The sequence below is a fragment of the Pelophylax lessonae genome (assembly GCF_965119305.1).
Source record: "Pelophylax lessonae genome assembly, chromosome: 3".
Lineage (NCBI taxonomy): Eukaryota > Metazoa > Chordata > Amphibia > Anura > Ranidae > Pelophylax > Pelophylax lessonae.
Window position 1 is genome coordinate 344,373,960 of NC_138770.1, and position 26,846 is coordinate 344,400,805.

The following is a 26,846-nucleotide window of genomic DNA, read 5'->3' on the forward strand; positions in this document are numbered from 1 at the left end:
CAACACTAGCGGCCACGACCACCGATCCTTCTCCTGTTTGCGTCACGCAGGTGTGCCCTCACGACACGCCCTCCACAAATCCAGCGTAAATCCCTAGGACCCGCCCACTATACCTGTCACGCTTCTTCTACCGGTGACAGCGTGGGCGTGCACTCCACGGGAAGAGGCGTGGCTAGGAGAAGGAGGAAGCCGGACGGACAGTGATTGGTGGAAGGTGGAGGAAAGTGTCGTCACGCTGTGAGGTTCCCGGAAGTGTCGTGTGTAAGTGAGAGCAGTGAGACAGGAGAGTGAGCGGAGGAGGCTGTGCTCAGCTGACTGGCAGCAAGATAGAGAAGTCTCTTCTCTGTGTAGGACTGCTGTGTGAACCCGGACGTCCCCCTTCTAGAGCCGCCGTCACACCGACACCGCTTCCCTGCCAGCAGACATGACAACCCGCTCAGAGAGGGAGAAGGCCCAGAAGCTGAACGAGCAGCACCAGGCCATCCTGGCTCGTATGCTGAGGGAGGAGGACAACAAGTACTGCGCAGACTGCGAGGCCAAGGGTAAGGTGGTGAGGGGGGGGGGGGATATGCTATGAATGAACAGCTGTCATTGTGGTCAGTCACTGACACCCCACTTCCTCCATTCATGGCTCGGATCAGTCCCACTCTGGATCTGCTTGGTTGTTGTGCAGCACTAACAGTCCTTCTTTCATACTGGAATTCTGTGCTGTACTAGAAGTTTCCTTAGGGTCACCACACACGTTACAATCAGACCTGTGTGATCTGAGGACCTACCTGAATAATCCAATCAGACTGGCCCCTGCACTACATAGTAGTTAGGTCTATAGGAGATTGTACTATTCCATTGAAAGGTGTGTGGTGGCCTTACGTGGTGCGATAAAACTGATCAATGTTCTATTCTACATTTTGGTTGAATCCTAATTAATGGAGCAAGGCTAAAATGGCATGGCTTAGGAATGAGCAACAGATGGTTATGGGTTCGATCAGCCTAAGACAATCAGACGTGGTGGGGAAATAATCGATTGTACAGGGTCAATTAATGGTGTTTTTTTACACCCTTGTTTATCACTATCGAGCTGCATGTAAGGGTACCAAAGACTCCATTCATTGACCTGTATGTCTAGTTATTATAACATCATCACAACCCATTGACTAAGGTCAAATGAAACCATCACTATCTGTTGTTTATTGCTCTGTTTTCCATTCTTGTCTTCCACTGAGGTCCAATCTGATCCTTTTTATTAAATCAGACAATCATCAGTCTTATCACACCATGTACAGTAAACCCCCCCTCCATTGCGGGGGTTACGTTCCGGACCCAGCCGCGAAAAGTGAAATTCCGCGAAATAGAAAAACCCTATTAAAATGCATTGTAGGCATGTTTTTTTACTGTCACTGTACGTGTAGAAGCATTTTAAGGTCATTAAACACACTTTTAAAACAATAGAAACTCATTTAAACACATAAAAGATACTTAGAGACAGAGCAAGAGCTATGAAAAACACAAAAATCTTTCATTTTTAATGATTTATATAGTAAAATAACATTACAAAAAAAAACGCAAATTACCGGGACCGCAAAAACTGAACCGCGATGTAGCGGGGGATTACTGTATAGCCACCACTAGAGATTCCCCATACCTACCTGATGGATGTGAAAGGTATGCACAGCTATGACACATCTAATTGCCTACCGCATACATGGAATGTTTTGGTTTAGTCAGCTTGCTATTAGCCATAGTCGGTGGTTTTGGCATTGCTCATTACACTTCTCTTTGTTATTTCCTCTTTAACCTATTGCTATCTGTAATATAAATGATAGGTAATCCTATAAATGTTTCATTACAACAAAGCTGTTTTGTATGATAAAGATAGCTGGATTTAACACTGAAACTGCTGAAAGGATTACTTTTTTAAGGGATCTCTAATAAAGACTAGTCACTGCGGTGCTTTCTCCTTCTGCAAGGGGACTGGTCTTGTCTCTGGCCCCCTCCTGTAGTTGTCTGCAGACAGCTTGTGGTGGGTGGGTAGGCCTGCTAGACTGCACCCACAGCTCTGCCCTGTGCACAGGCTATATTCAGCACAGTGATGATGTACTACATGCAAGGGTGATGACTGGGTTTGCAATGATATTTGGCGCTCTCATAGTGTATTTCTATTCGTCATGGCTGCGGAGAAATATATTTAAGTGCCGGTTCACATTTGTGCGATCACAGAGATCTCATGTAATTCAGAGCGCACTGCTCCTAAAATTACATGCAATGTCTGTGCGGTACAAATTTCAGCCATACAGTTTGTATGGCTGAATTCGCACCGCAATTGCACTAAACACACACATGACCCTTTTTTTTTATCCGCAGCAGAATCGGATCACATGGTGGTTCACACTAGTGCGATCTGTTTCTGTGCGAACTTGCATATCGCACTGCAATATGCGATCTCAACTGGGGTGTCGTTAACTTTTAATTGACACCCCCAGCGTATCTCATATATCAGTGTGAACTGCCAGGGGTGCGGATGCGATGCGGGAACACACTGCATATTCTCAGCGTTCCCGCATTGCAGAAGTGTGAACCGGCACTAAGTAGAAGCTTTGTGCCCAGAGTTCAGCTTTAAAGCTTCTCTGAGCTTTAAAGTGATTGTAAATGATCACCTTGTAAAACAACCCATTCACTTTTTAAAATCGAAGTGAAAGGTAAGGGCTCTTTCTCACGATCCGTGCTGCTCAGTGGGGATCGATCCGCTGAGCCGGCGGATGACAGCTCCGTCTCCGCTTGCAGTGCGGAGAGGGAGGTGTCACAGCTCCCGCTGCTCTCTATGAGGGATCGGATGAGAGCGGACAGATGGTCCGCTCTCATCCGATCCCTGAACGGAAGGAAAAATAGGGTTTCCATCTGTCCAGATTTCACGGAAACAGGATCGGATACGGATGGCAGCGGGTGTCAGCGGAGGTGTCTCCGCTGACATCCGCTGCCCCATAGAGCTGCATGGAGGATCCGATCAGATCCGCCTAAAAAAACTGACAGGCGGATCTGATCGGATCGCCCGTGTGAAAAAGCCCTTAAACTTGTGTATAGAAAAAAAAAAGGATATTTTGAAATTGGTGACAGCAGCACATCTAAAAAAATTTGGGGTAGGGCCATGTTTACCACAGGAAAGCTCCCCCTCTTCTTTTAAGTCTTTAAATGTCTGGGAACCGAGGAGACTAACTGCTGGAGTTTTGGGAGAAGAATGTTGTCCCATTATTGCCTGATATAGGGTTCTAACTGCTCAACAGTCCTAGGTCATCTTTGTCGTCTTTTTCATTTCAAAATACACTAAATATTTTCCATTGGTGAAAGGTCTGGACTGCAGGCAGGCCAGTTAAGCACCCTGGCTCTTCTACTACAAAGTCATGCTGTTGTCATATTTGTAGTATGCAGTTTAGCATTGTCCTGCTGAAATATGCAAGGCCTTCCCTGAAAAAGATGTCTTCTAGATGGGAGCATATGCTGCTCTAAAACCTAGATTTATCTTTCAGCATTGATAGTGCCTTTCCAGATGTGTAAGCTGCCCATTCCGTATGCACTAATGCACCCCTACACCATCAGAGATGAGCACTGATAACAATCCCTGGAAAGTCCCTCTCCTCTTTAGTCCAGAATAGGCAGCACCCATGGTTCCCAAAAATGTCACATTTTGATTCTGCTGATCATAGAACAGTTTTCCACTTTGCAGTGAACCATTTTAAATGAGATTTGGCCCAGAGAAGACGGCAGTGTTTCTGGATCATGTTCAGATATGGCTTCTTTGCATGATTGAGCTTTACCTTGCATTCTGGATGGAACAGCGAAATTTGTTCCGACAGTGATTTTTGGAAGTATTCCTGAGCCAGTGCAGTGATGTTAATCACAGAATGATGCTTGTTTTTAATGCAGTGCTGTCTGAGGGCCATTGACATCCAATATTGTGTTTCAACCTTATCCCTTGCACACAGTTCTCTCCAGATTCCCAGAATCTTTTCATACTATGTAGTGTACTATAGATAACCATTTATGTAAAGTCTTTGCAATTTTACATTGAGGAACATAATTCTGAAATTGTTTGATTAATTTTTAGACGCAGCTTTTTATAGATTGGTAAACCTCTGCCTATCTTTACTTCTGAGGCAATCTGACACTAAGATGTTCTTTTTACACCCAATCATTTTACTGACATGTTGCCAATTAACCAAATTATTTGAAAAATGTTCTTCTAGCTCCTCCTTGTTAGTACCAATTACTTTGCCAGCCCTTTGTTGCCCTGTTCCAACTTTTTTGAGACTTGTTGCTGACATTAATTTTAAAATTCCTTTTTTAACATTTTTATTTTCCTAAAATGGTTTATTTGAACATTTAAAATGTTTTCTATTGTGACTAAAATACAGGTTTGAGATGTACATATCGCATTCTAACTTTATGTACTGTAGATTTTACACAGCGTCCCAACTTTTTTTTGGAATATTACATAAATGAATAAAAGCTGACCATTGTAAATATCCCTGTTCGTATGAAATGATTTGTCTAAAGTTGAACTTAACCACTTACCGCCCGCCCGCCGTCATATGACGGCGGGACGGTGCGGCTATTATCCTGGGCGGACGTCATATGACGTGACCCAGGAAATGCACGGCAGGCGCGCGATCGCGGGCGCGCCGCCGTGCACTGCCGGTGTCGGGGTGTCCCCGGGACACCCCCCGTCACCGGCAGGGGGGAAACAGCCACTGGGCGTGGCTGTTTCCCTCGTGATCGGCTGTGTTCCAATGACACAGCCGATCACAATGGAGGCGGCCGGGAGATGACCGCGCATGCGCGATCGGGAGCGCGCAGCGCGGTCATGTCGGTGGCACTGTGTTCCGTAGGAACACAGCTGTCACCGGCAGTAGTAAACAGTCACTGATAGTGACTGTTTACTATGTGATCGGCTGTGAATCCATTCACAGCCGATCAGAAAATGTAAACAAAGAGCAGTAACTCACTGTTACTAGCTCTTCTCTCCTCATACAGTTTCCAGTATGAGGGGAGAAGAGCTAGAAATAGTGAGTTACTGCTCTGTACACATGTAAAAGTAAAAATCACACAAATAAAGGTCCCCCCACACAGTCCTCAGCCCCCCCCAATGTCACCTGTCACCCAACAGTCACCTCATCAGTGCCCAGAAATTGACACCCATAACGTTCACATGTGAGCGCAGCGATCGCAGGCAGAATCACTGCGATTCTGCCCGCGATCCGGAAATCATTGCAAATCGCGGGACGCCTGTGCGTTGCCCGTTTTTTGCAATAGCACCCCAAACGCTGTGCGATGTTGCCACCATTTCCGCCTGCCGAATCGCGGTAACATCGCGCAAACAACGCATGACGCCCAAAAAAGGTACAAGAGCTTCTTTGGGGCGTCATGCGTTGTTTGCGTGATGTTACCTCAATTCGGCAGGCGGAAATCGCAGCAACATCGCACAGCGTTTGGGGTGCTATTGCAAATCACGGGCAACGCACAGGCGTCCCGCAATTTGCAATGATTTCTGGATCACGGGCAGAATCGCAGTGATTCTGCCCGTGATCGCTACGCTCACATGTGAACGTAGCCTAAAATTCACCGGTCACCAGAGACTGCCATCAGTACCGCCGTGCACCATCGCCCGTCACCTGTCACCCATCAGTGACCATCGCCCGTCACCTGTCACCCGATCAATCACCGTCACCTGTCACCCCATCAGTCATCGTCACCTGTCACCCCATCAGTCATCGTCATCTGTCACCCTATCAATCATCGTCACTTGACACCCCATCAGTGATCCTCACTTGTCACCCCATCAATCATCGTCACATGTCACCCCGTCAGTGATTGTCATCTGTCACCCCATCAATCATCGTCACCTGTCACCTCATCAATCATCGTCACCTGTCACCTCATCAGTCATCGTCACCTGTCACCCCATCAGTCATCGTCACCTGTCACCCCATCAGTCATTGTCACCTGTCACCCCATCAGTCATTGTCACCTGTCACCCCATCAGTCATTGTCACCTGTCACCCCATCAGTCATTGTCACCTGTCACCCCATCAGTCATCGTCACCTGTTTGCCATATGCATGCAATCACTTACTGACCACCTAACGACTATATGCGTCGGCCATTAAAAGCTAAATACTGGGGTTATGGCAGCAGATAGCCCCCATAACCCCGGTATTTTTTGAAACGGCGGGCGGTCGGCTTTCAGATAAGGGTGGTCCCAGTGGCGGATTCGCCGCGGAATTACCCTTACGGTGCAGGGGAAGAGGTGCCCCCCCCCCTCCTGCCGCGTCCCAGACGTTTTCCCAGCTTACCGGACCAGCCGGCAGCGGGGAAAACTATCCGGTCCCGGATCCTCAGAGACAGGAAGTCGAGTGAGGGTAAGATGGCCCTCACTCAACTCTATGGTCTTGGAGGACCGGAGCTACGTCAAAAGACGTTGCCTAGCAACCGGTTTAAAGGGCCGCTTTTTTTTTTCTTTTTTTTTTCCTCTTTCAACAATTTTTTTTTTTTCTTTTTTAGTGTAGTTGTGAGGTGTGAGGTCTTTTTGACCCCAGATCTCACAATAAAGAGGACCTGTCATGCCTATTTCTATTACAAGGGATGTTTACATTCCTTGTAATAGGAATAAAAATGATCAAAACATTTTTTTTTTTTAAACTGTGTAAAAATAAAAAAATAATAAATAAAATAAATAGGAAAAAAAAAAAAAAAAAAAAATTAAAGCGCCTTGTCCCCGTTAGCTCGTGCGCAGAAGCAAACGCATACGCAATTCCCGCCCACATATGTAAACGATGTTCAAACCATACATGTGAGGTATCGCCGCGATCGTTAGAGCGAGAGCAATAATTTGAGCCCTAGACCTCCTCTGTAACTCTAAGCTAGTAACCTGCAGAAATTTTTAAAATGTTGCCTATGGGGATTTTTAAGTACCAATGTTTGGCGCCATTCTGTGAGCATGCGCAATTTTGAAGCATGACATGTTGGGTATCTAATTACTCGGCGTAATATTATCTTTCACATTATGGAAAAAAATTGTGCTAAATTTACTGTTTTCTTATTTTTTAGTTCAAAAAAGTGAATTTTTTTCAAAAAAATCGCATCTGGAAGACTGCTGCGCAAATATGGTGTGATAAAAAATATTGCAACGATCTCCATTTTATTCTCTAGGGTCTCTGCTAAAAAAAAATATATAATGTTTGGGGGTTCCAAGTAATTTTCTAGCAAAAAAAATGATTTTAGCTTGTAAACACCAAGTGTCAAAAATAGGCCCAGTCTTAAAGTGGATAAATGGACAACTTTGTGTAAAGCGCTACTTGGATGTTAGGCCTATGTGTGTGGCCAGGCTGTGAAAAAGTGTTACACATGTGGTATTGCCATACTCAGGAGGAATAGCAGAATGTATTTTGGGGTGCAATTTTTGCTATGTACATGCTATGTGTTAGAAATATTGCATAAATGGACAGCTTTGTGTAAAAAAAAATGTGTTTTCATTTTCTTTCCACATTTTCCAAAAACTTGTGGAAAAAAATGAAATATTCAAAAGACTCATTATGCCTCAAAAATTATACGTTGGGCTGTTTGCTTTCCAAAATGGGGTCATTTTATGGGGGTTTCCATTGTCCTGGTGCTCCAGGGCCTTCAAAAGTACGATAGGTTGTCAGGAAATTATATGTGTAATTTGTGCTCCTAGAATGCCGGACGGGGCTACTTGAATGTTAGGCCTCTGTATGTGGCCAGGCTAAGAAAAAGTCTCACACATGTGGTATCGCCATACTCAGGAGGAGTAGTAGAATGTGTTTTGGGGTGTAGTTGCAAGTATACATGTGCTGTGTGAGAGAAATAACCTGTTAATATGGCAATTTGTAAAAAAAAAATCTTCATTTTGCAAAGAGTTGTGGGAAAAAATGACAACTTCAAAAAACTCTCCATGCCCCTTATTAAATACCTTGGAATGTCTACTTTCCAAAAAGGGGTCATTTGGGGGGTATTTGTACTTTCCTGACTTTTTAGTGTCTCAAGAAATGAGATAGGCCTTCAGTACATCAGGTGTGAGCAAGTGTGATCAATTTTCAATGATTCGCACCATAGCTTGTGGACTCTATAACTTTCACAAAGACCAAATAATGTACACTTACTTAGGTTATTTTTACCAAAGATAAGTAGCAGTATAAATTTTGGCCAAAATTTGTGAAGAAAAATGACTAATTTGCAAAATTTTATGACAGAAACAAAGAAAAATTCGTTTTTTCACGATATTTTCAGTCTTTTTTTATTTATAGCACAAAAAATAAAAAACCCAGTATTGATCAAATACCATCAAAAGAAAGCTCTATTTGTGTGAAAAAAAGGACACAATTTTTGTATGGGTACAGTGTTGCATGACTGAGTAATTCTCAGTCAAAGTGTGAGAGCGCTGAAAGCTGAAAATCGGTCTGGGCAGGAAGGGGGTGAAAGTGCACTGTAGGCAAGTGGTTAACCTATCAATTTAACTGTGTCCTAAAGCAGTTACATTCATGCATGCTATAAATGAGAACTGTCAGTCGCTGGTTGCTCTCAGCCAAATAGCCAAGCCATCAAATGGTGTCCTAACAAATGGCATGTACAGCACCATTGCAAATGCAGATCAAACAGGGGCCAAGATGGCGGCTTCCTTGGCTGTAAAAGGGGTTTAGTTCTTCTTTAAAGAAAGTCGAAAAATACTAGCAAGATTAACAGGTATTAGAAAGAAAACCCCAAAGTTACAGTGGACTCAGAAAAACAAAGACTGCTGTGTTAATGCTACTGACAGACTGTATCATAGGTCATGTTTTATTTTGCTTTTAGTATCACTTTATGTCTAGGGTGAAAATGAAGATGATGAATTACTTAGCATTTGCACCAGTGCTCTCCTTCTCCTGAAGCTAAGGCCTGTGGGCAGTCCTATGGTGGATTTGCGCACAATACAGGGCTATGAACCCGGAACTGTGTGTAAGCCCCGGTTCACACTTGTGCATGTGCTGGGTTCGCATGTAATGTCGGAGCGCACTGCTCCGACATTACATGCGATCGGCTGTGCGGTGCGAGTTTAGCCATACAGTTTGTATGGCTAAATTCGCCCCGCAGCAAACACGCACAGGGACCCTTTTTGGCAGCCGCATCAGGATCGGATCGCACAGCGGTTCACACTTGTGCGATCCGATCCTGTGCAAACTGCACGATCGCACTGCGATATGCGATCAAACTGGGGGTGTCGTTAACCACTTAAGCCCCGGAGGATTTGGCTGCTAAACGACCAGAGGGCATTTTGCGATTCGGCACTGCGTGACTTTAACGGACAATTGCGCGGTCGTGCGACGCTGTACCGAAACGAATTTGGCGTCCTTTTTTTCCCACAAACAGAGCTTTCTTTTGGTGGTATTTGATCACCTGTGCGATTTTTTGATCACGCGCTATAAACAAAAAAAGAGCGTAAATTTTGCAAAAATAGCAATATTTTTCCCTTTTTTTTATATGAAATTCCCCCAAAAAAAATGTAAAAATCAAAATTTTTTAATATTTTCGGCCAATTTGTTTTATGCTACCTATGTTTGGTAAAAAAAATCGCAAAAAGCGTATTTTGATTGGTTTGCGCAAAAGTTATTGCGTTTACTAACAAAGGGAAAGATTTTTGTCATTTTTGTTGTTTTTTTTTTTAACGCGTAATGGCGGCGATCTGCGATTTTTTTTGCGGTACTGCGACATTGCGGCGGACAGATCGGACCCTTGACTGACATTTTTGACACTTTTGGGGTTACCAGTGACATTTCTACAGTAATCAGTGCTATACATATGCACTGTTACTGTAAAAATGCACTGGTAGTGAAGGGGTTAACTTTATTTGAGAGGGAGGGGCTGTGTGTGTCCCTAGGGGCGTGATTCTAACTGTGATTGGCTGTGGCTTCAACTGTATGAGGAGTGATCAATGGATCTACATAGTAGATCCATGTGATCAGCTCTCATACAGAGAGGAGAATGACAGGCAGCTTGTTTACACAAGCTGCCTGACTTTCTCCCTCTCCCCCGCCGATCGCAGAGTGGCCGGCGGCGATCGGGTCCGCCGGTCACGCGCGCGGGGGGGTCCGTGACCACGCGGGAGCGGGAGCGCGCCTCCGGCGGCGCGCGCTCGCTCCCTAAACCCTCACAGGCGAGCGACGTAGACCTACGTCACTTTGCCTGTGAGGGGCTGACCGCCCACGTAGATAGTCGTGCGGCGGTCGGCAAGTGGTTAAGATTACATTGACACCCCCAGTGTATCGCATATGGCAGTGTGAACTGCCGGGGGTGCGTGTGCGATGCGGGAACAGGCTGCGGATTCGCAGCCTTCCCGCATCGCATAAATGTGAACTGAGGCTGAAGAAGGCAGGAGTGCAACTATTGCTGGAGTACTGCAGATAGTAGGCAGCACCGGATTGGATGCATGGATTGAGGGAGCCTGTCGGAGCAGGGAACAAGCTAAAGAGGGACTAAACCCCATAATTTAATGGTTTCCCAAAACATTCAGAAGATGTTGAGAGTTTGTGCTCTCAACTAAACTGTCAAGCCATCAAATGACTGGTGTCATGAGGGATCACATGTGCAGCAACACATGCTGGGGGGCCCCACTGCAAGGGTAGATTTTTGTCTAATTCATGCAGTTCAGCTTTAACAGTCAATAGCATCAATCAGATGTCCGCTTCCATTCTCTGGGGGGATGTGCTGCCTATTCTCCAGTTCATCCTGCGGAGAGTCTGTTTTCACATGGAACTTGAAGTGTAAATTCCCCATAGGGTTAAGTGCATAGTACGCAGAACATGAGCAGGCCTTGCTCAGAAGATTTTTACAAGCAGCTCTGAACATTTGTTGATATCCTCTTACTAAATTGGGTACAAAAAGGGTATACGACAGGCAGGGGGGCATGGCAAGCTACAAAATAAATGTGCACATCCACTTAAGGGCTCTTTCACACTGATGTGCTTTTTCTGCACTAGAAGAAGTGCATCAGGATTTTTCCCTTTAAATCCTATGAGACTTTTCACCACACTGCACTGCGCTCTGATAGGTCCTGCATGCAGAATCTTTGCTGCGCTTTCTAAATGTTCACCAAAGATGCACCTTCCATTAAAATCAATGGGAACTGCATCAGAAATGCACCAACAATTCACCCAGGGTGTGCTTTTTGGTACGTTTTGGGGGTCACATGGCACTTAAAATAAAGATGCTGGCTCTGAAGCAGTAAATATCTCCACAGGCCCCCGGAGCTGCTCCCAGCTTTCAGTTTAAGGTTTGGTCCTCCCCACACATTCACTGGTTCACAGTTCCTTTCTGCCCCGCCCAGTTTTCCTTGCTCCTTCCCCCCGCAGTGTCCAGTAATGGGGCAAAAGATGGTGGGCTCCACTCTTTGTACCACAGACCGGACCACTCTAGCGGAGAGGAGCTTGGGGACCACAATGGAGGTACAGGGGGCACTGTATGTATTTGTATCCGCTTATTAAGGATTCCAGCCGGTTCTGGCTCCTTAACTACCTGCTGGCATTCTTGACAACCAATGAATAGCCAGTTGTTAGGAAGCCAACGCCCGACGCTTCTGCGCTACCTGCAACACATTTTTACCACGCTGTGCATTTTGCGTTTTAGAAGTGCTGCAGTGTGAAAGCAGCATAAATCAAATCTAAACAGTTCCTTTTACATTACAGCCCTTCACATTTAGACATATTGTGAAAGGAAACTTGTACTGAGAATATTTTCAGGATGACCTTGCTAACCTCTTGTTTTGGGAATGATAATTACCTGGCTGCTGTGCTGAACAAAGGGATTCATACTTTGAGTCACTCGGGCAGGACCTGTTTTCAAATCCACAGTTCCTAAATCTGACTGCACTTCTGTCATGCTTAGTCGAGGTCAGCCACTCCAAATATGTTGTGGTAGCTCCTATGATGTTCTTCTTTTTATAGGTTCACTTTAAGCCATCTACATGGTTTCCTCCAAGCAGATAGTTTATTTGGCATGTATGTTGCTGGTTCCACCCTCCTCTAGCTGATGTCTTTTGGGATATCCCAGAAAGCTGCTGGAGTCGGATACATGTTGCTCCCGTATAGGGGAGATCGGAGGTATTGGGCTGGCTAAACACCCCCCCCCCCCCCTCAGTTGGTGCTTTTGGGGGAGTAAATGTCTGCTTTAATTTAATCTTTAAATGGTAACTCAGTTTGTTATTGTACTGTCTTCTTGTAAATCCTTGTACAGCAGAACACAAACTGGAAGAGGGAGAAGCAGCAATTCTAAGCTTACAACACTTATTGCATTGTGTAGCGCTGTCAGTCTAACATGGAGACGACTGATACCATGGCGGTGTTTTGCTACTCCTCCTTTGTTCAAGGGGCTGCAGCAGGTCCTTGTCTGGGCTGTAAAAAGTGAGGTCTGAGACCTGGCTATGTTGTATGCATTGTTGAGGAAATCTCAAGAGGGGCTGAACAGAATACAAATCCTTTGATAGGTAAAATGGCTCCCATATATCTGTTTCAACTGAGTATTTAGTTGCATGCCAGTAGTATAGCTTCAACGCTAAGTAGGTCACACGTTTGCACAGTCATCAAGAAATGTACACTTTGCAGAAGTAACTGTACATTATTTTCTATGTGAACATCGGAGTACTGTATTTTGGAGGGGTTTTTTTGTGCAATTTGAAAAGTTTAATAGAATGCTTCCCAAGAACGTTGGGGACAAGGGGCTCTTTAAAAAAAAAAAAAAAAAAGGAAAAAATGAAATTTTGGTTCTTTTCCTCATTCCAGTCATTGAGATGTTTCTAGTTTTTGTATAACCTGCATGGTTGAATGAGAGAGCCTCTGTAACATAATCATGTTTTCTGTGTGTATGATAAGCTTTTGTTTTGTATACAATTTATACTTGGAAGTAACTTCCCTATCACTTTGTGCATTATATTAGATTCTGAGTTCTTGAGTGCCGGATCACACTTGTGCGATTTTACTGCGAATGTGATGCGTTCTGAAAAGTCTAGATTCGCATGTATTCCCAAAATACATTGTATTCGCAACGGTCGTTCACATCTATGTGTTGCGATTCAGATGCAGATATAATGCGATGATGAAAAGGGTCTTGTGCGAGTTTACAGCGTTGCGTTGCAAATTTAGTCTCCATAGACATCAATGTAAATCGGTCTGGACTCGCATTGTCAGTTCAGATATGTGCGAATTGTTATTTTTTGTTTGATTTTTTCCCCTCAGCTCCACCCCTCCTCAGCTTAATTAACATAATCAACACAATCAAATTTTCATTGCAATCGCGCTGGTACTATTGAAAAACACAAGGTAAACTCGCACTGCAAATTCGCATAGCAATGGCATCCGTTCGCAATCGCACAAGTGTGAACCGGCACTGACCCGTGTTTTTTTTTTTTTTTTCACTGAAATGTATGGGATCACTCGTTTTTTAGTATTTGCACTTTCACTGCTTCAACTTTGACAAAGCAAAGCTGTTTTTTTATGGGATTATTTCATAAAGCGGTGTTTTTCATTTCTTGAGGTATAGGTGTTTCACTTCTTTTAAATGTAAACTATAGTGGCTCAGTGGTTAACACATCTGCCATGCAGCACTGTCCTTGCAGTCCTTGGTTAGACTGCAACCAATTCACTACATTGGTTGCATTGAGTTTGAATGTTCTCCCTGTGTGGGTTTCTTTTGGGGTATTCCGGTTTCCTCCCACACTCCAAAGTGAGGTTAATTGGCTCCTGGCTGATCTGTCCCTAGTGTGTGCGTGTGAGATGGGAACATTAGACTGCTCCTTGAGAGCCAGGACTGATGTAAATGAATAGTATGTAAAGTGCTGCGTAAACTATAGAAATTCCTTGGCTATTAAAAAAAATATATAGAAAGATATTATGATCTGAATACATTAGAAACCTCACTCATTCTTAGCAGGTCATTTCTAACATCAGTAACCAGGAAGGCTGCTAGATTGATATATTTTTTATTTTTTTAAGCCTAAAAACTTAAAGTGGAGTTCCACCCATTTTAGTAACTTTAGATGTATGCAATCCCCTTTAAAACGACTTTTACCAATGGAAACTTGCCTCTGCCCCGCCTCCTCTCAGTGAGCGAGGACTGAAAGCATTATATCCCGTAGAGCTCACTGAGAGGAGGCAGAGCGGAGGCGGGGCGGAGCACGGACTCAATCCAATACATCCGAGTACAGCTCACTGAGAGGAGGCGGGGTGGAGGCGGGGCAGAGCAAGGACTTAATCCAATACATACAGTACAGCTCAGGACACCTGTGTAATAATGCGAGATTTCATCCCATGCGATACGTCGCAGCAGCCCTTGCGAATCACCAAATGATGTAATCGCCGATCGGCGGCCAGACCCGGAAGTGAGGAGAGGGTGAATAAAGAAGAAAAAAAAAGTATTTCCTAGCAAGAAAAAAAAAAAAAAAGTTTCCATTGGTAAAAGTAGTTTTAAAGGGGATTACATACATCTATGTAATCCAAGTTATTAAAATGGGTGGAACTAGCCCCGGAGGATTTGGCTGCTCAATGACCAGGCCCTATTTTGCGATTTGACAGTGCGTGACTTTAACTGACAATTGCGTAGTCATGCGACGCTGTACCCAAATGAAATTGACGTCCGTTTCCCCCCACAAACAGAGCTTTCTTTTGGTGGTATTTGATCACCTGTGCAATTTTTTTTATTTTTTTAATGAAATTCTCAAAAAAAATGTAAAAATCAAAATTTTTTAACATTTTAGGTCAATTTTGTTTTCTGCTACATATTTTGGGTAAAAAAAATCGCAATAAGCGTATTTTGATTGGTTTGCGCAAAAGTAATTGCGTTTACAAACGACGGGAAAGATTTGTCATTTTTATTTTTTGTGGGACTGCGACATTGCGGCAGACAGATCGGACCCCTGGCTGACATTTTTGACACTTTTGTGGGTACCAGTGACATTACTACAGTGATCAGTACTATAAATATGCACTGTTACTGTAATAATTACACTGGCATGGAAGGGGTTAACTTTATTGGTGATCAAGGGGTTAAGTGTGTCCCTAGGGCCGTGATTCTGACAAGGGGCGTGGCTAGTGAAGTAATCAGAGACATGCGATCCTACATAACAGGCTCGTATAGCCTCTGTCATCACTTCAGTGAGAATGACAGACGGCTGTGTTTACATCAGCCGTCTGTCTTTCTCCCTCTCCTTCGGAAGATCGCGAGTGGCTGGCGGACATCGGAGCCGCCGATCACTCGCGCTAGGTCTCCAGGGAACGAGCTGGAGCGCACCGCCGGCGGCGGGCGCTCGCCCCCTACGTGCTCGTGGTGCTTTGTAGTGTGAATGGAGGAACCTGTTAGGTTTTTTTTTTTTTTATAGTCTGGCTGCAGGCTGAATGAAGCAAACTATGGTTGTGGTCAGCTTTAGGTTTGTATGTTTTACATTTATTACTCACTGTTAGGGCCAGTTGACACTATTGCGATATCAGACATCGCATGTGATTCGCACCGCATTAATGTGCAGATTACATGCAATGTCTGTGTGATGCCAGTTTAGCCATACAAACTGTGTCTGAATTTGCATCTTATTCTGACCAAACTCATAAAGGACCCCCTTTTTTTTTTTTTTTTGTCTGCACTGAAAATGAATTGCATGGGTGTGTGAGCTTGAGCTTTTGAAAATCAGCCTTGGTGGCTGGATCACCAGATGAAAATAAAAGAAAGGAAGGCAAAAAAAAAAGAAAATACAGCAATCACATCTAAGAATTACTAATCTGCAATATGTTTTGTTTTTAAGATTATTTATTTATTTAATGCGTTAACAAAACATGGTAAAGTAAACTACATTTGTAACCGTTTATCATCTTTCTTACAAAATGCGTTTTTTCCCTCAGAAGGTAGCAAGTAATACACTGGGGTTGATGTACTAAAACTGGAGAGTGCAAATCTGCTGCAGCTCTGCATTGAAACCAATTATCTTCCATTTTTTTTTTTTTGTCCAAGCTTAATTAAACAAGCTGAAGTAAAGCCTGGTACACATGAGATTATCTGACGAATGATCGTCCGGTGTTTTGTTTTTTTGCTTGCTAATCTCATATTAAAATTGAAGTTTACTAAAAAGTTACGAAAATTCTCGTACGACGGAATAAAAATTTGGAAGTGATGTAATGTGGTGTATTGTATTCATAATGCATTTTTTTTGAACGACAACTGTACTGATTAAAAGAAAATTGTATGATCTGGTATTGTACGAAATTTTTTTTTGTATATGTCCGATCGATTGGATCATATCAGATAAACTGTCATGATCAGCTCTCAAAAGCTGTGTACGAATGATCAGATTCTAATATGATCGCTTCGCAAACGCTGTTTTTGGTACGATTTTTTGATCAAGTGTATAAGGCTTTAGGCTGCATTCACATGTCAGCGTATTGATCGCGGGCAGAATCGCCGCGATTCCGCCCACGATCCGGAAATCATTGCCAATCGCGGGACGCCTGTGCGTTGCCCGTGATTTGCAGTAGCACCCCAAACGCTGTGCGATGTTGCCGCGATTTCCGCCTGCCGAATTGCGGTAACATCGCGCAAAAAAAAAATTGCGGGACGCATTACGCCCAAAAAAAGTACAAGAGCTTCTTTGAAGCGTAATGCGTCCCGCGATTTTTTTTTTTTTTTTTTTGCGTGACGTTAACGCGATTCGGCAGGCGGAAATCGCGGCAACATCGCACAGCGTTTGGGGTGATATTGCAAATCATGGGCAACGCACAGGCGTCCCGCGATTTGCAATGATTTCCGGATTGCGGCGATTCTGCCCGCAATCAATATGCTGACATGTGAATGCAGCCTTAGAAGCTGACAAAAGATCTCTGTACAAGTGTATATGTATCTGCAAGTCAATATTTTGGTATTTTGTTTAACCTTACAGGTACATTGCAAGTTGAAAAGAGAAAAATAAACCTAAAAAAACATAACAAACAAATCGAAAGAAATTGTTTTGTAGATACCACTGGCATCTGTTACTGTAAGTGCACACTGTAAGGTCACACTTGTGCGATGCGGGAAGACTGCAAATTCGCAGCCTGTTCGGCATCGCAAATGCACATCTGGCAGTTCACACTGCCATATACAATACGCTGGGGGTGTCAATTAAATGCTAACGACACCCCCAGTTTGATCCCATATCGCAGTGCGATCTGACAGTTCGCACAGGATCGGATCGCACCGCACAAGTGTGAACCACTGTGCGATCCGATCCTGATGCGGCTGAAAAAAAGGGTCCTGTGCGACTTTTTTTGTGCGGGTGCAGTGCGAATTTAGCCATACAAAGTGTATGGCTGAATTCGCATACGCACATCCAATCACATGTAATGAAGGAGCAGTGTGCTCCGATATTAAATGCGATCGCCGCACACGCCATAGTGTGAACCGGCACTAAGTGCCAGTTCACATTTCTGCGATGAGGGAGGGCTGCGAATATGCAGCGTGATCGCATCCGCACCTCTGGCAGTTCACACTGCCATATGCGATACGCAGGGGGTGTCAATTAAAAGTTAATGACAAACCCCGTTGCGATCGCAGTGCGATCTGCAAGTTCGCACAGAATCAGATCACACAAGTGTGAAACACTATGCAATCCGATTCTGCTGCGAATAAAAAAAAAAAGCCTCATGTGCGAGTTTAGTGCGAATTCAGCCATACAAAGTGTATGGCTGAATTCGCACCGCACATGAGATCGCTTGTAATTTTAGGAGCAGTGCGCTCCGAATTACATGCGATCTCCCCAATCACACAAACGTGAACCGAGCTAAGTGAGCATAAAAGAAGGCAAAGTTATGCAATTATTTCAAAATGCTACTGCATATTGTATAATACATTTAGTATCTAAACTGTTTTTCTAATGTTTTTACCGGAGTTATTTTAGTGTGATGTTTGCTTCATTACTTTCCTTCTGTGTGATATTCTCCTTCTTGTAGAAATCTGCATATTGGTAAACTTTGTTAACCCTGTTGAGCAGCCATGAAAGTGGTATTAAAACAATTGTTTTTGGTTGAAAATGTAATCTTTATTTGCATAAAAGATCTACAAAAAACAATACTTTGTGGGGGTACATTCTCCCCTGTACTGCAACGTAGCGCATAAATACAATACAATACAGTACATTACAATACATTTCTGATCATACAAATAAATACATTCATTCTGCTGTATGATGCCTGATGTGTTGTGCGGAGTAAGGATACCCCGTGCCATCACATTAATGCATGACGCCGCAATACCCCTAAAGCATGAAACTGAAAAAACGTTGTCTGTACGTTGCATCAATCAAACAGGTGTGATGGGGGGGTAGGAGAGTGGGGTAAGGGGAGGGGAATGAAGTCACAAGCCCGAAGCTTTATTGAATGGACAAAGACACACAAGGGAGAGTGGGGGAAGGGGAAATCTTCAAACCTCCTCTTCCTCCATGAGATCCATGAGGTTTTAGTCTCTGAGCAGACTGTGAACCAGTCTGTGACAGTCCTGAATGGACATCCTCTCCCGCTGGTGGATAAGGCGCTTTCTGGCACACCATAAAGCTTCCTTAAAGCAACACAACACCCGCCAGGCGTTGTCAATGTCCTCCTGGGAAAACATACCGTGAAAAAGTCCATTCAGCACACATTACAGGAGTGTTAACCCTTCCCTATGCTATTCAAAAACTTAAAAATGATTCTTTTGGCTGGAGCTACACCTAAAAAAAAAAATGTACCTGTTCCGACTTAAGTCGAATAGGTTTGTTCTTGAGTCCAATTTGTTTTTAAGAACAAACCTAGAGACCCTATCTTGTTTGTAACCCGGGGACCACCTGTATACAAGAATTTCTGGTTCTGATTGGTGAGCATTTATACAGTATATCCAGCACACAGCGACCTAAGGGGGTGGTCCTGCAGGCCAGGCCAGTTTTCCAGCTTTCATTTGGATGGTTATTCAGGCTTTCTGGTGAGTGCATCTATGTGGTGGAGGAAGAGCACATTTTAGTATCACTACTCACTTGAGGTGCATCTATCATCACTGTATTTTTTTCATATTTTATCTGGCTAGTGTTCTGACACTCTGTATACATTATGGACACTTTATTGTAACCTCTGGGTTATGGACTTTCATGCACATTTGGACTGTTAATCTAGTTCACAGGCACAGCACATAGTGTTTCATATCGTTGTTGTTTCAGCGCTTCACACATTTATTTATTTATTTTTGTATTTATAGTAAAAATAAAAAAAACTAAAATATGGTTGGATAAGTGTACACACCTTTTAAACTAATACTTTGTAAAAGCACCTTTTAGATGTTATTTCAGCACTCAGTCTTTTTGGGTATGAGTCTATCAGCATGGCACATCTTGACTTGGCAATATTTGTCCACTCTTCTTTGCAAAAACACTCCAAATCTGTCAGATTGAGAAGGCATCTCCTGTGAACAGCCCTCTTCAGATCACTTCACGGATTTTCAATCAGATTCAGGTCTAGGCTCTGGCTGGGGCATTCCAAAACGTTAATCATCTTCTGGTGAAGTCATTCCTTTGTTGATTTGGATGTATGCTTTGGGTTGTTATGCTGAAAGATGAAGTTTCTCTTCATGTTCAGCTTTCTAGCAGAAGCCTGAAGGTTTTGTGCCAATGTTCACTGGAATTTGAAACTGTTAATCATTCCCTCTACCTTGACTAAGGCCTCCTGTTATGGCTGAAGAAAAACAGCCCCAAAGCATGATGCTGCCACCACCATACTTCACTGTGGGTATGGTGTTCTTTTGGTGATGTGCAATGTTTTTATGTCGAACATATCTTTTTGGAATTATGGCCAAAAAGTTCAACCTTGGTTTCATCAGACCAGAACACATTTTCTCACATGCTTTTGGGAGATTTCAGATGTGTTTTTGCAAAATTTAGCTGGGCTTGGATGTTTTTCTTCGTAAGAAAAGGCTTCCATCTTGCCACTCTACCCCATAGCCCAGACATATGAAGAATACAGGAGATTGTCACATGTACCACACAGCCAGTACTTGCCAGATATTCATGCAGCTCCTTTAATGTTGCTGTTGGCCTCTTGGCAGCCTCCCTGACCAGTTTTTCTTCACTTTTCATCAATTTTGATGGAACGTCCAGTTCTTGGTAATGTCACTGTTGTGCCATATTTTCTCTACTTGATGATGACTGTCTTCACTGTGTTCCATGGTATATCTAATGCCTTGGAAATTATTTTTTGTACCCTTCTCCTGACACCTTTTTTAACAGTGAGATCCCTCTGATGCTTTGGAAGTTCTCTGCAGACCATGGCTTTTGCTGAAACGTGCACTTAAGAAAATGTCAGGAAAGACCTACTAGAACAGCTGAACTTTATTTGGGGTTAATCAGAGGCACTTTAAATGATGGCAGGTGTGTATTGACTCCTATTTAGCATGAATTCAAATGTGATTGCTCAATCCTGAACACTGCTACATCCCCAGTTATAAGAGGGTGTGCACACTTCTGCAACCACATTATATATATATATATATATATATATATATATATATATATATATATATATATATATATATATATATATATTATATAATTTTTTTTTTTTTTTTTCATACCCCCTACCCCCAAAAAGTTTTCAGTTTTGTTTTTCCATTGAGTTGAACAGTTCAAGGTCACATTAAAGGTGGAAAAAGTTCTGAAATTATTTATCTTTGTCTCTCTCTTTTTTTTTTTTTTGATCGGCCTTTTTGCACAGTTCAACACAAGATCTCTGCTAAAGATATTCTGGTGAAATGGGTCAAGGATCCACGGTCTCTAGAGATGGTTTCACTCTGGCACTTCAACAGGGAAAATCCTTCTCCTCCTGTACTGGAGGGTTGTCTGCATGGATGCAAGCCTGTCTGGTTGGGGAGGCGTCCTCAGCACAGACATGCTAAGGGGGTCTGGATGTTGGCAAGCCCAGACTTCCGATTAGTGTACTGGAACTCAGAGAGATCAAACTTTGTCTGGCTCATTGGACAATCGTCTCCAGGGGTGTCTGGTACAAATTCATTCGGACAATGCCATGGCCGTGGTCTGCCCATCACCAAAGGGGAACAAGAAGTGTCCTGGCGGCTCGGTAAGTAGCCAGCATTCTAAGGTGGGCTGACTGATTTGTTCCAGTCCTCTCAAACCTCTGCCACTACTCCTGTGCAGGATTTTCCAGTCACTCTATTGGCTCCAGACTGGTCTCGCCGGTCTTGTTATGCTGATCTGGTATGGCTGGTCGCTGAGGTCCCTTGGGGACTTCCTCTCAGGGAGGATCTGCTGTCCCAAAGACCAATCTTCCATCCTGCTTTTACAGTCACCTGACTTAAACGGCTTGGCTGTTGAACAGCAGGTGCTGAATGGTGGAGATGTGTTTGAATCGTTGATTCCGTAGACGTACATTGCGCGGTGTGAGTCTCTTGGGGTTTGTGACAGTATTCACCGTCACTGGAATTTAAAGACGGATAAGTCATGGGGCTAATGGAGTCTGGCCTCTATCCTGGAAGCTAAACCTTTATTCCTGTAAACTGTAAGGTACAGGAAGTCCACTCCTAATATGGTCATTCCAGGATGTTCTGAGGAGACAGGCTGTCTGAGGTGGCTCTCCATTCACCTATTGTTAACTGTGCTAATGAGCTCACCTTTGTTCTGTCTGTCTGCTTTAAGAGAAACTTATAGGAATGTGTATTAGATGCTAAGGGGGAGGGGGGATTGTACCACATTGTATATTTTGTACACTGTATGAGAGTGTAAAACTCTGTTCCTATTGGATGGTGAATATTATGTTCAGTCTTCAACAAGGTCCATCTGGGTGGTAACTTTGTGGGTGAAAACTGTATATAAGTCTTGATCAATAAAGTTGTGCTGAGTTCATTCAACCTCAATCTAGAGTTCTGTCTCTTATTGGGGGAATCTGCTGCAGGGTTTGCTATGGTCTTCCATACTCCCTTAGAGAATCACTAAGCTCTTGTAAGAGCTTGTGTAAGAGCTTGTTCTGCTGCACTCTCTGGGGAAAGAGAGGTTCACCCACAGGAACCTGGAGCCTTGTCATAGGTCCAGGGTGGGTAGGAGGCTGCAAGACCCTAACCAAGCTGCGGCGGTTCGTGGGGTCTGAAGTGGTTATGGTGTCTGGTGGAGTGCTTGGAGCATCTTTCAACGGAGGTACCTGGTCGGGTGCCCTGTTCCGTTACATTGGTGGCAAGCGGTGGGATGGCGTCCTAGTGTGAGGAGAAGCGGCTCGGAGACACCGGTAACGTTATGGAGCGAGATAACACCCGTGCAGCGTCCCCTTATGAGGAGGAGTTTCTCTGGAGGTTGCAGCAACACTTGGTCCAACAGGATGGGCCTGTATCAGAGGAAGCCATACTGGACTGGAGAGATTTCACTCGAAAGGAAATGTGGTATGAGGCCTTAGATGATGCGCAGTGGAGGCGGAGAGAGAACCTTCCCAGCGAAGAACAGCGGTTCCAGGTATACGTTGCCCTGCGGTTACCTTTCCTAGGACAGCAACCCCTGGATGAGTGGGTGACGGAGCTCTGGAACCTGATTTGGAAGGAGTTGTGGCTGGATGAAGCTTACCGGGCACTAAAGTGGTACGCCACCCGGCACGACCACTGGATGGCTGACAACAATATGCCGGAAGGTGAGGACTATAGTGGGCCGAGGCTTGCTGTGGGAGGCCTTTGAAGAGAGGGACTTTGGATGTCCAGCAGAGTTTTGGCGCTGGGAAATCCAGGACACCAGGGAAGCTCTACTGGGTCTCCCCAAAGCGGATGAATTGGAGTCAGACCTGATTCATCTGGTCACAATGGAGTGGGAACTGGAAGCAGGACTACCTACGCCTGCTCTGCTCCGTTCCACCCCAATCTACCCTGCAAGCAGAGTCCTGGGTAGAAGATCCAGACCCACAACCCTTCAGTTGGAGAGACAGTACAGACTGGGGGTACTGTGAAGACCCACCGATGGCAGGTGGAGATGGGACCGAGGTCTTTCTACCGGCCCTACAGGGAGGCTGGGCAGCCGGCCCAGATCCCCAGCTACAGCAGGAGTTACAGGGAGCCGAAGGTGTCGTCCTTCCTTCCAAACAGCAGTGTACCTTCCAGGGAGAGGAGAAAACTATTCCTTCTTCCCAACCACAGGGAGACAACAGCCCGGACCCCAATGGTACAGATGGGACCGCGGTCTCTGCACCAGACCTACAGGGATGCTGGACGGCCGGTCCAGATCCCCAACCTACCCCGTGGGAATACCAGGAGGAGGAGGTAGGCGATCCCCCCCCATTCTACAGCAGACCCCCAACCAGGTCCTGGGGGTAGTATTCGCCAACCCCAACCCAGCAGAAGAGCTGGCAACAGGGCAGAGTGTTACCAACCTCTGCCCAGCACCCACAAAAGCTACAGTCCTCATTTTTACACCAGGGATGCTGGACAGTCGGCCAAGATTCCCAAAAGCATGAGGAAGTGATCCCATCCACCCTGTCCTCTCTCCAGCAGCTGAAAGGAATCCTGGGAGAAAGGCCAGTTCATGCTTCTTCTCCACGGCAGGGATGTTTTACAAGAGTGGCAGAGGTTGGCTGGGTGAGTGACGTTCTGTTCCGGACAATTTGTTTGGGGTACTGGGTGGGTGCAGACATTGGGAGGGCCTGTGGAACACAGCCTACCTTAGAGAGGTTGGAAAGTGCTTCTCTCAGCCTACTAGGCTCCTCTTATGTCTAAATCACCCTGTGTCTTTTAGGGACACAGGGTGCCCAAGAAGCCCAGTCTGGCCTGCCCAAACCAGACTTTCACAGACTGATCGGCTATGAGAGCTCCATGCGCCTTGCCAAGACAAACTTACAAATTATGTGGAACTTTGTCAAGGAAGCTGCCATGATGGATTGACTCTTTGGGACTTGTTACCCGACTAACTCAGGCACAGACCGATTGGAGGTCTAGTGCCTGGATTGGTCTACCTTTTGGGGGGAAGATATGTGACAGTATTCACCGTCACTGGAATTTTTAAAGACGGATAAGTCATGGGGCTAATGGAGTCTGGCCTCTATCCTGGAAGCTAAACCTTTTATTCCTGTAAACTGTAAGGTACAGGAAGTCCACTCCTAATATGGTCATTCCAGGAAGTTCTGAGGAGACGGGCTGTCTGAGGTGGCTCTCCATTCACCTATTGTTAACTGTGCTAATGAGCTCACCTTTGTTCTGTCTGTCTGCTTTAAGAGAAACTTATAGGAATGTGTATTAGATGCTAAGGGGGAGGGGGGATTGTACCACATTGTATATTTTGTACACTGTATGAGAGTGTAAAACTCTGTTCCTATTGGATGGTGAATATTATGTTCAGTCTTCAACAAGGTCCATCTGGGTGGTAACTTTGTGGGTGAAAACTGTATATAAGTCTTGATCAATAAAGTTGTGCTGAGTTCATTCAACCTCAATCTAGAGTTCTGTCTCTTATTGGGGGAATCTGCTGCAGGGATTGCTATGGTCTTCGTCGGGGTGCCCTGTTCCGTTACAGGGTTCATCCTCGCTCTTTCTCGGTGGATCGGATATTCACTTTCCTTCAATTGGGGGTTGAACAAAAATTGGCCTTAAGTACCATCAAGGGCCAGGTATTGGGTTTTGGCACTCTTTTTCCAATGACCTTTGACCAAACACTCCCTGATGCCTTCCTTTTCTTCAGGGTGCCCAACATTTGGTTCCTTCAGTGCGGGCTTCGTTGCCGCCCAGGTATCTTAATGTGGTGCTTTCATCTCTACTGAAGCTTCACTTTGAAAATGTTCAGGAGGTTTCCCTGCTTACGCTGCCCTAGAAGGTGGCCTTCTTTGGTGGCTATCACTTATGCATGCAGGGTGTCGGAAATGACGGCATTATCCTGTCATTCACCTTATGGTGCTTCACAAGGATAAGGTAGTGCTTTGCCTCTGTCTGTTATTCCCTCCTATGGTGGACTATGACTGTCTTTTGAATGAAGATATTGTGTTGCCTTCCCTGTGTCCCAGGCCTTAACATCTGAAGGAAATTGCCTTGCATGTCTTTGATGTGGTCTGGACAATTATGATGTGCCTGGCAGCTACGGAAACTTTTAAGAAGTCAGACTCTCTATTTGCGCTCACGGACAGTTATCCGCTTTTTTTTTTTTTTTTTTGCGACCATTTCCATAAGGATCAGATAGACGGTGGTTCAGGCCTATTGCATCAGGGATCAGGTTCCTCCTTTCCCTGTTTAAGCACACTCTACTAGGGTGCTTAGTGTCTCGTGGGCTTTCCGTCTTCAAGCGTAAGTGATGCAGGTTTTGCAAGGCGGCCGCCTGGTCGTTGGTGCACACTTGTACAACGTTTTTTGTAAAGTGGTTGTGTTGGCATCTGCATATGGCGGCGATCTGTGATTTTTAACGGGACCGTGACATTGTAGCTGACAGATCGGACCCCTAACTGACATTTTGACACTTTTGGGGGGACCAGTGACATTACTACAGTAATCAGTGCTAAAAATATGCACTGTTACTGCAATAATTCCATTGGCAGGGAAGGGGTTAATACTGTTGGTGATCAAGGAGTTAAATGTGACCCTAGGGGAGTGATTCTAACTGGGGGGGTTGGGCTTGTGAGATGACAGAGACATGCGATCCTATATAGCAGGATCACATGAGCTCTGTGATCATTTCAGGCAGAAGGACGGACGGCTGTGTTTGCATCAGCCAAACGTCATTCTCTCTCAGCGGGGAGAGATCGCCAGTGTCAGGCGGTTATCGCCCCCTAGCTCCTCCCAGGCAAATTACGTGTATATACGTGATTCTGCCTGTAGGTGCCACTCTGACGCCGTTTATAATACAGTAAGTTGTCAGGAAGTGGTTAAAAAAAATAAAAAATAAATAAAGCTTTTAATATCACTTTGAGGAAAAAGGGGAGGTATTTTACGGAATCCTGTCCTGAGAAAGATTCCTACATCTTCTTCATAGTGTGTATAGCGAGTGAGTGTTGTCACCCTAGGATTAGAAGTATTACAGCCAGGATCACCAGGTTGAAATATAGGGGGGGAAAAAACCCTGAAATAAGAACATTTAATGAAGGCACCCCGATGTTAGTATGGATAAACTACAAATTATCCTTGTGTTTTATTTATTCTAGGTATGTGCTGTATTGAACACTGAAAATGTAGGCAGCTTTAACTGTATATTCTCATCAGCACCTGCCCTCGAGGAGCCTACAATCTAAGATTCCTATCTCATATGCATACATATGCATCCTAGTGCAAATTTGCCTACCAACATCTCTTTGGGGTGGTGTTGGAAACCTAAATACCCAGGGCAAACCCATGCAAGTGCAGGGAGAACAGATAGTGTTCTGACTGGCACACTAGAAGTGCTAACCACTAAGTCACTGTGGGGTTTGAATACTTTAATCAAAGTCACTTTTGGGATAAGCATAGGCATGCCCCTACCCACGTGACTTTAACTGGGCCTGCTAATGAGCAATTTAAATATGGCACTTTGCCTTGCAGATTTGGCTAGGTGATGAACATTCTCTACAGTCTGCAATGAAGAAACAAGCAGAGGGCTCCTGGTGGCGGTGCGAAATTCTATGCACTGCACTGATGTTTATTTTCACTCTCTGTGTACTGCTGTTTTTTTTTTTTTTTTTCTTTTTTAAACGCAGGTTTCCTCAGGGTCCTCTAGTTTTCCTCCAGCACCCCAAAGGCATGCCAGTAGATAAGCTTTCACACAGGTTTGCTTTTATCACAGGATTATCGTTTACAGAAAAAAGTTTCCCTTTCATGTTTACCTATTAAACATAACCAGGAATA

The 26,846-nt window shown here is 44.4% G+C and overlaps 1 protein-coding gene across 2 annotated transcripts in view; it reads left to right on the forward strand.

Moving 5' to 3' along the window:
- The first annotated feature begins 226 nt into the window (after positions 1 to 226).
- The window catches only part of SMAP1 (small ArfGAP 1), a 592,387-nt gene continuing 565,767 nt past the window's right edge, over positions 227 to 26,846 (forward strand). The window contains exon 1 of one of the 2 annotated variants that reach the window (XM_082249786.1): positions 227 to 542. In XM_082249786.1, coding sequence (XP_082105912.1) covers positions 425 to 542 — 118 coding nt within the window. In that variant the 5' untranslated portion in view covers positions 227 to 424. The remainder of the gene's footprint in view (positions 543 to 26,846) is intronic. The other variant, XM_082249787.1, reaches the window with a different exon arrangement.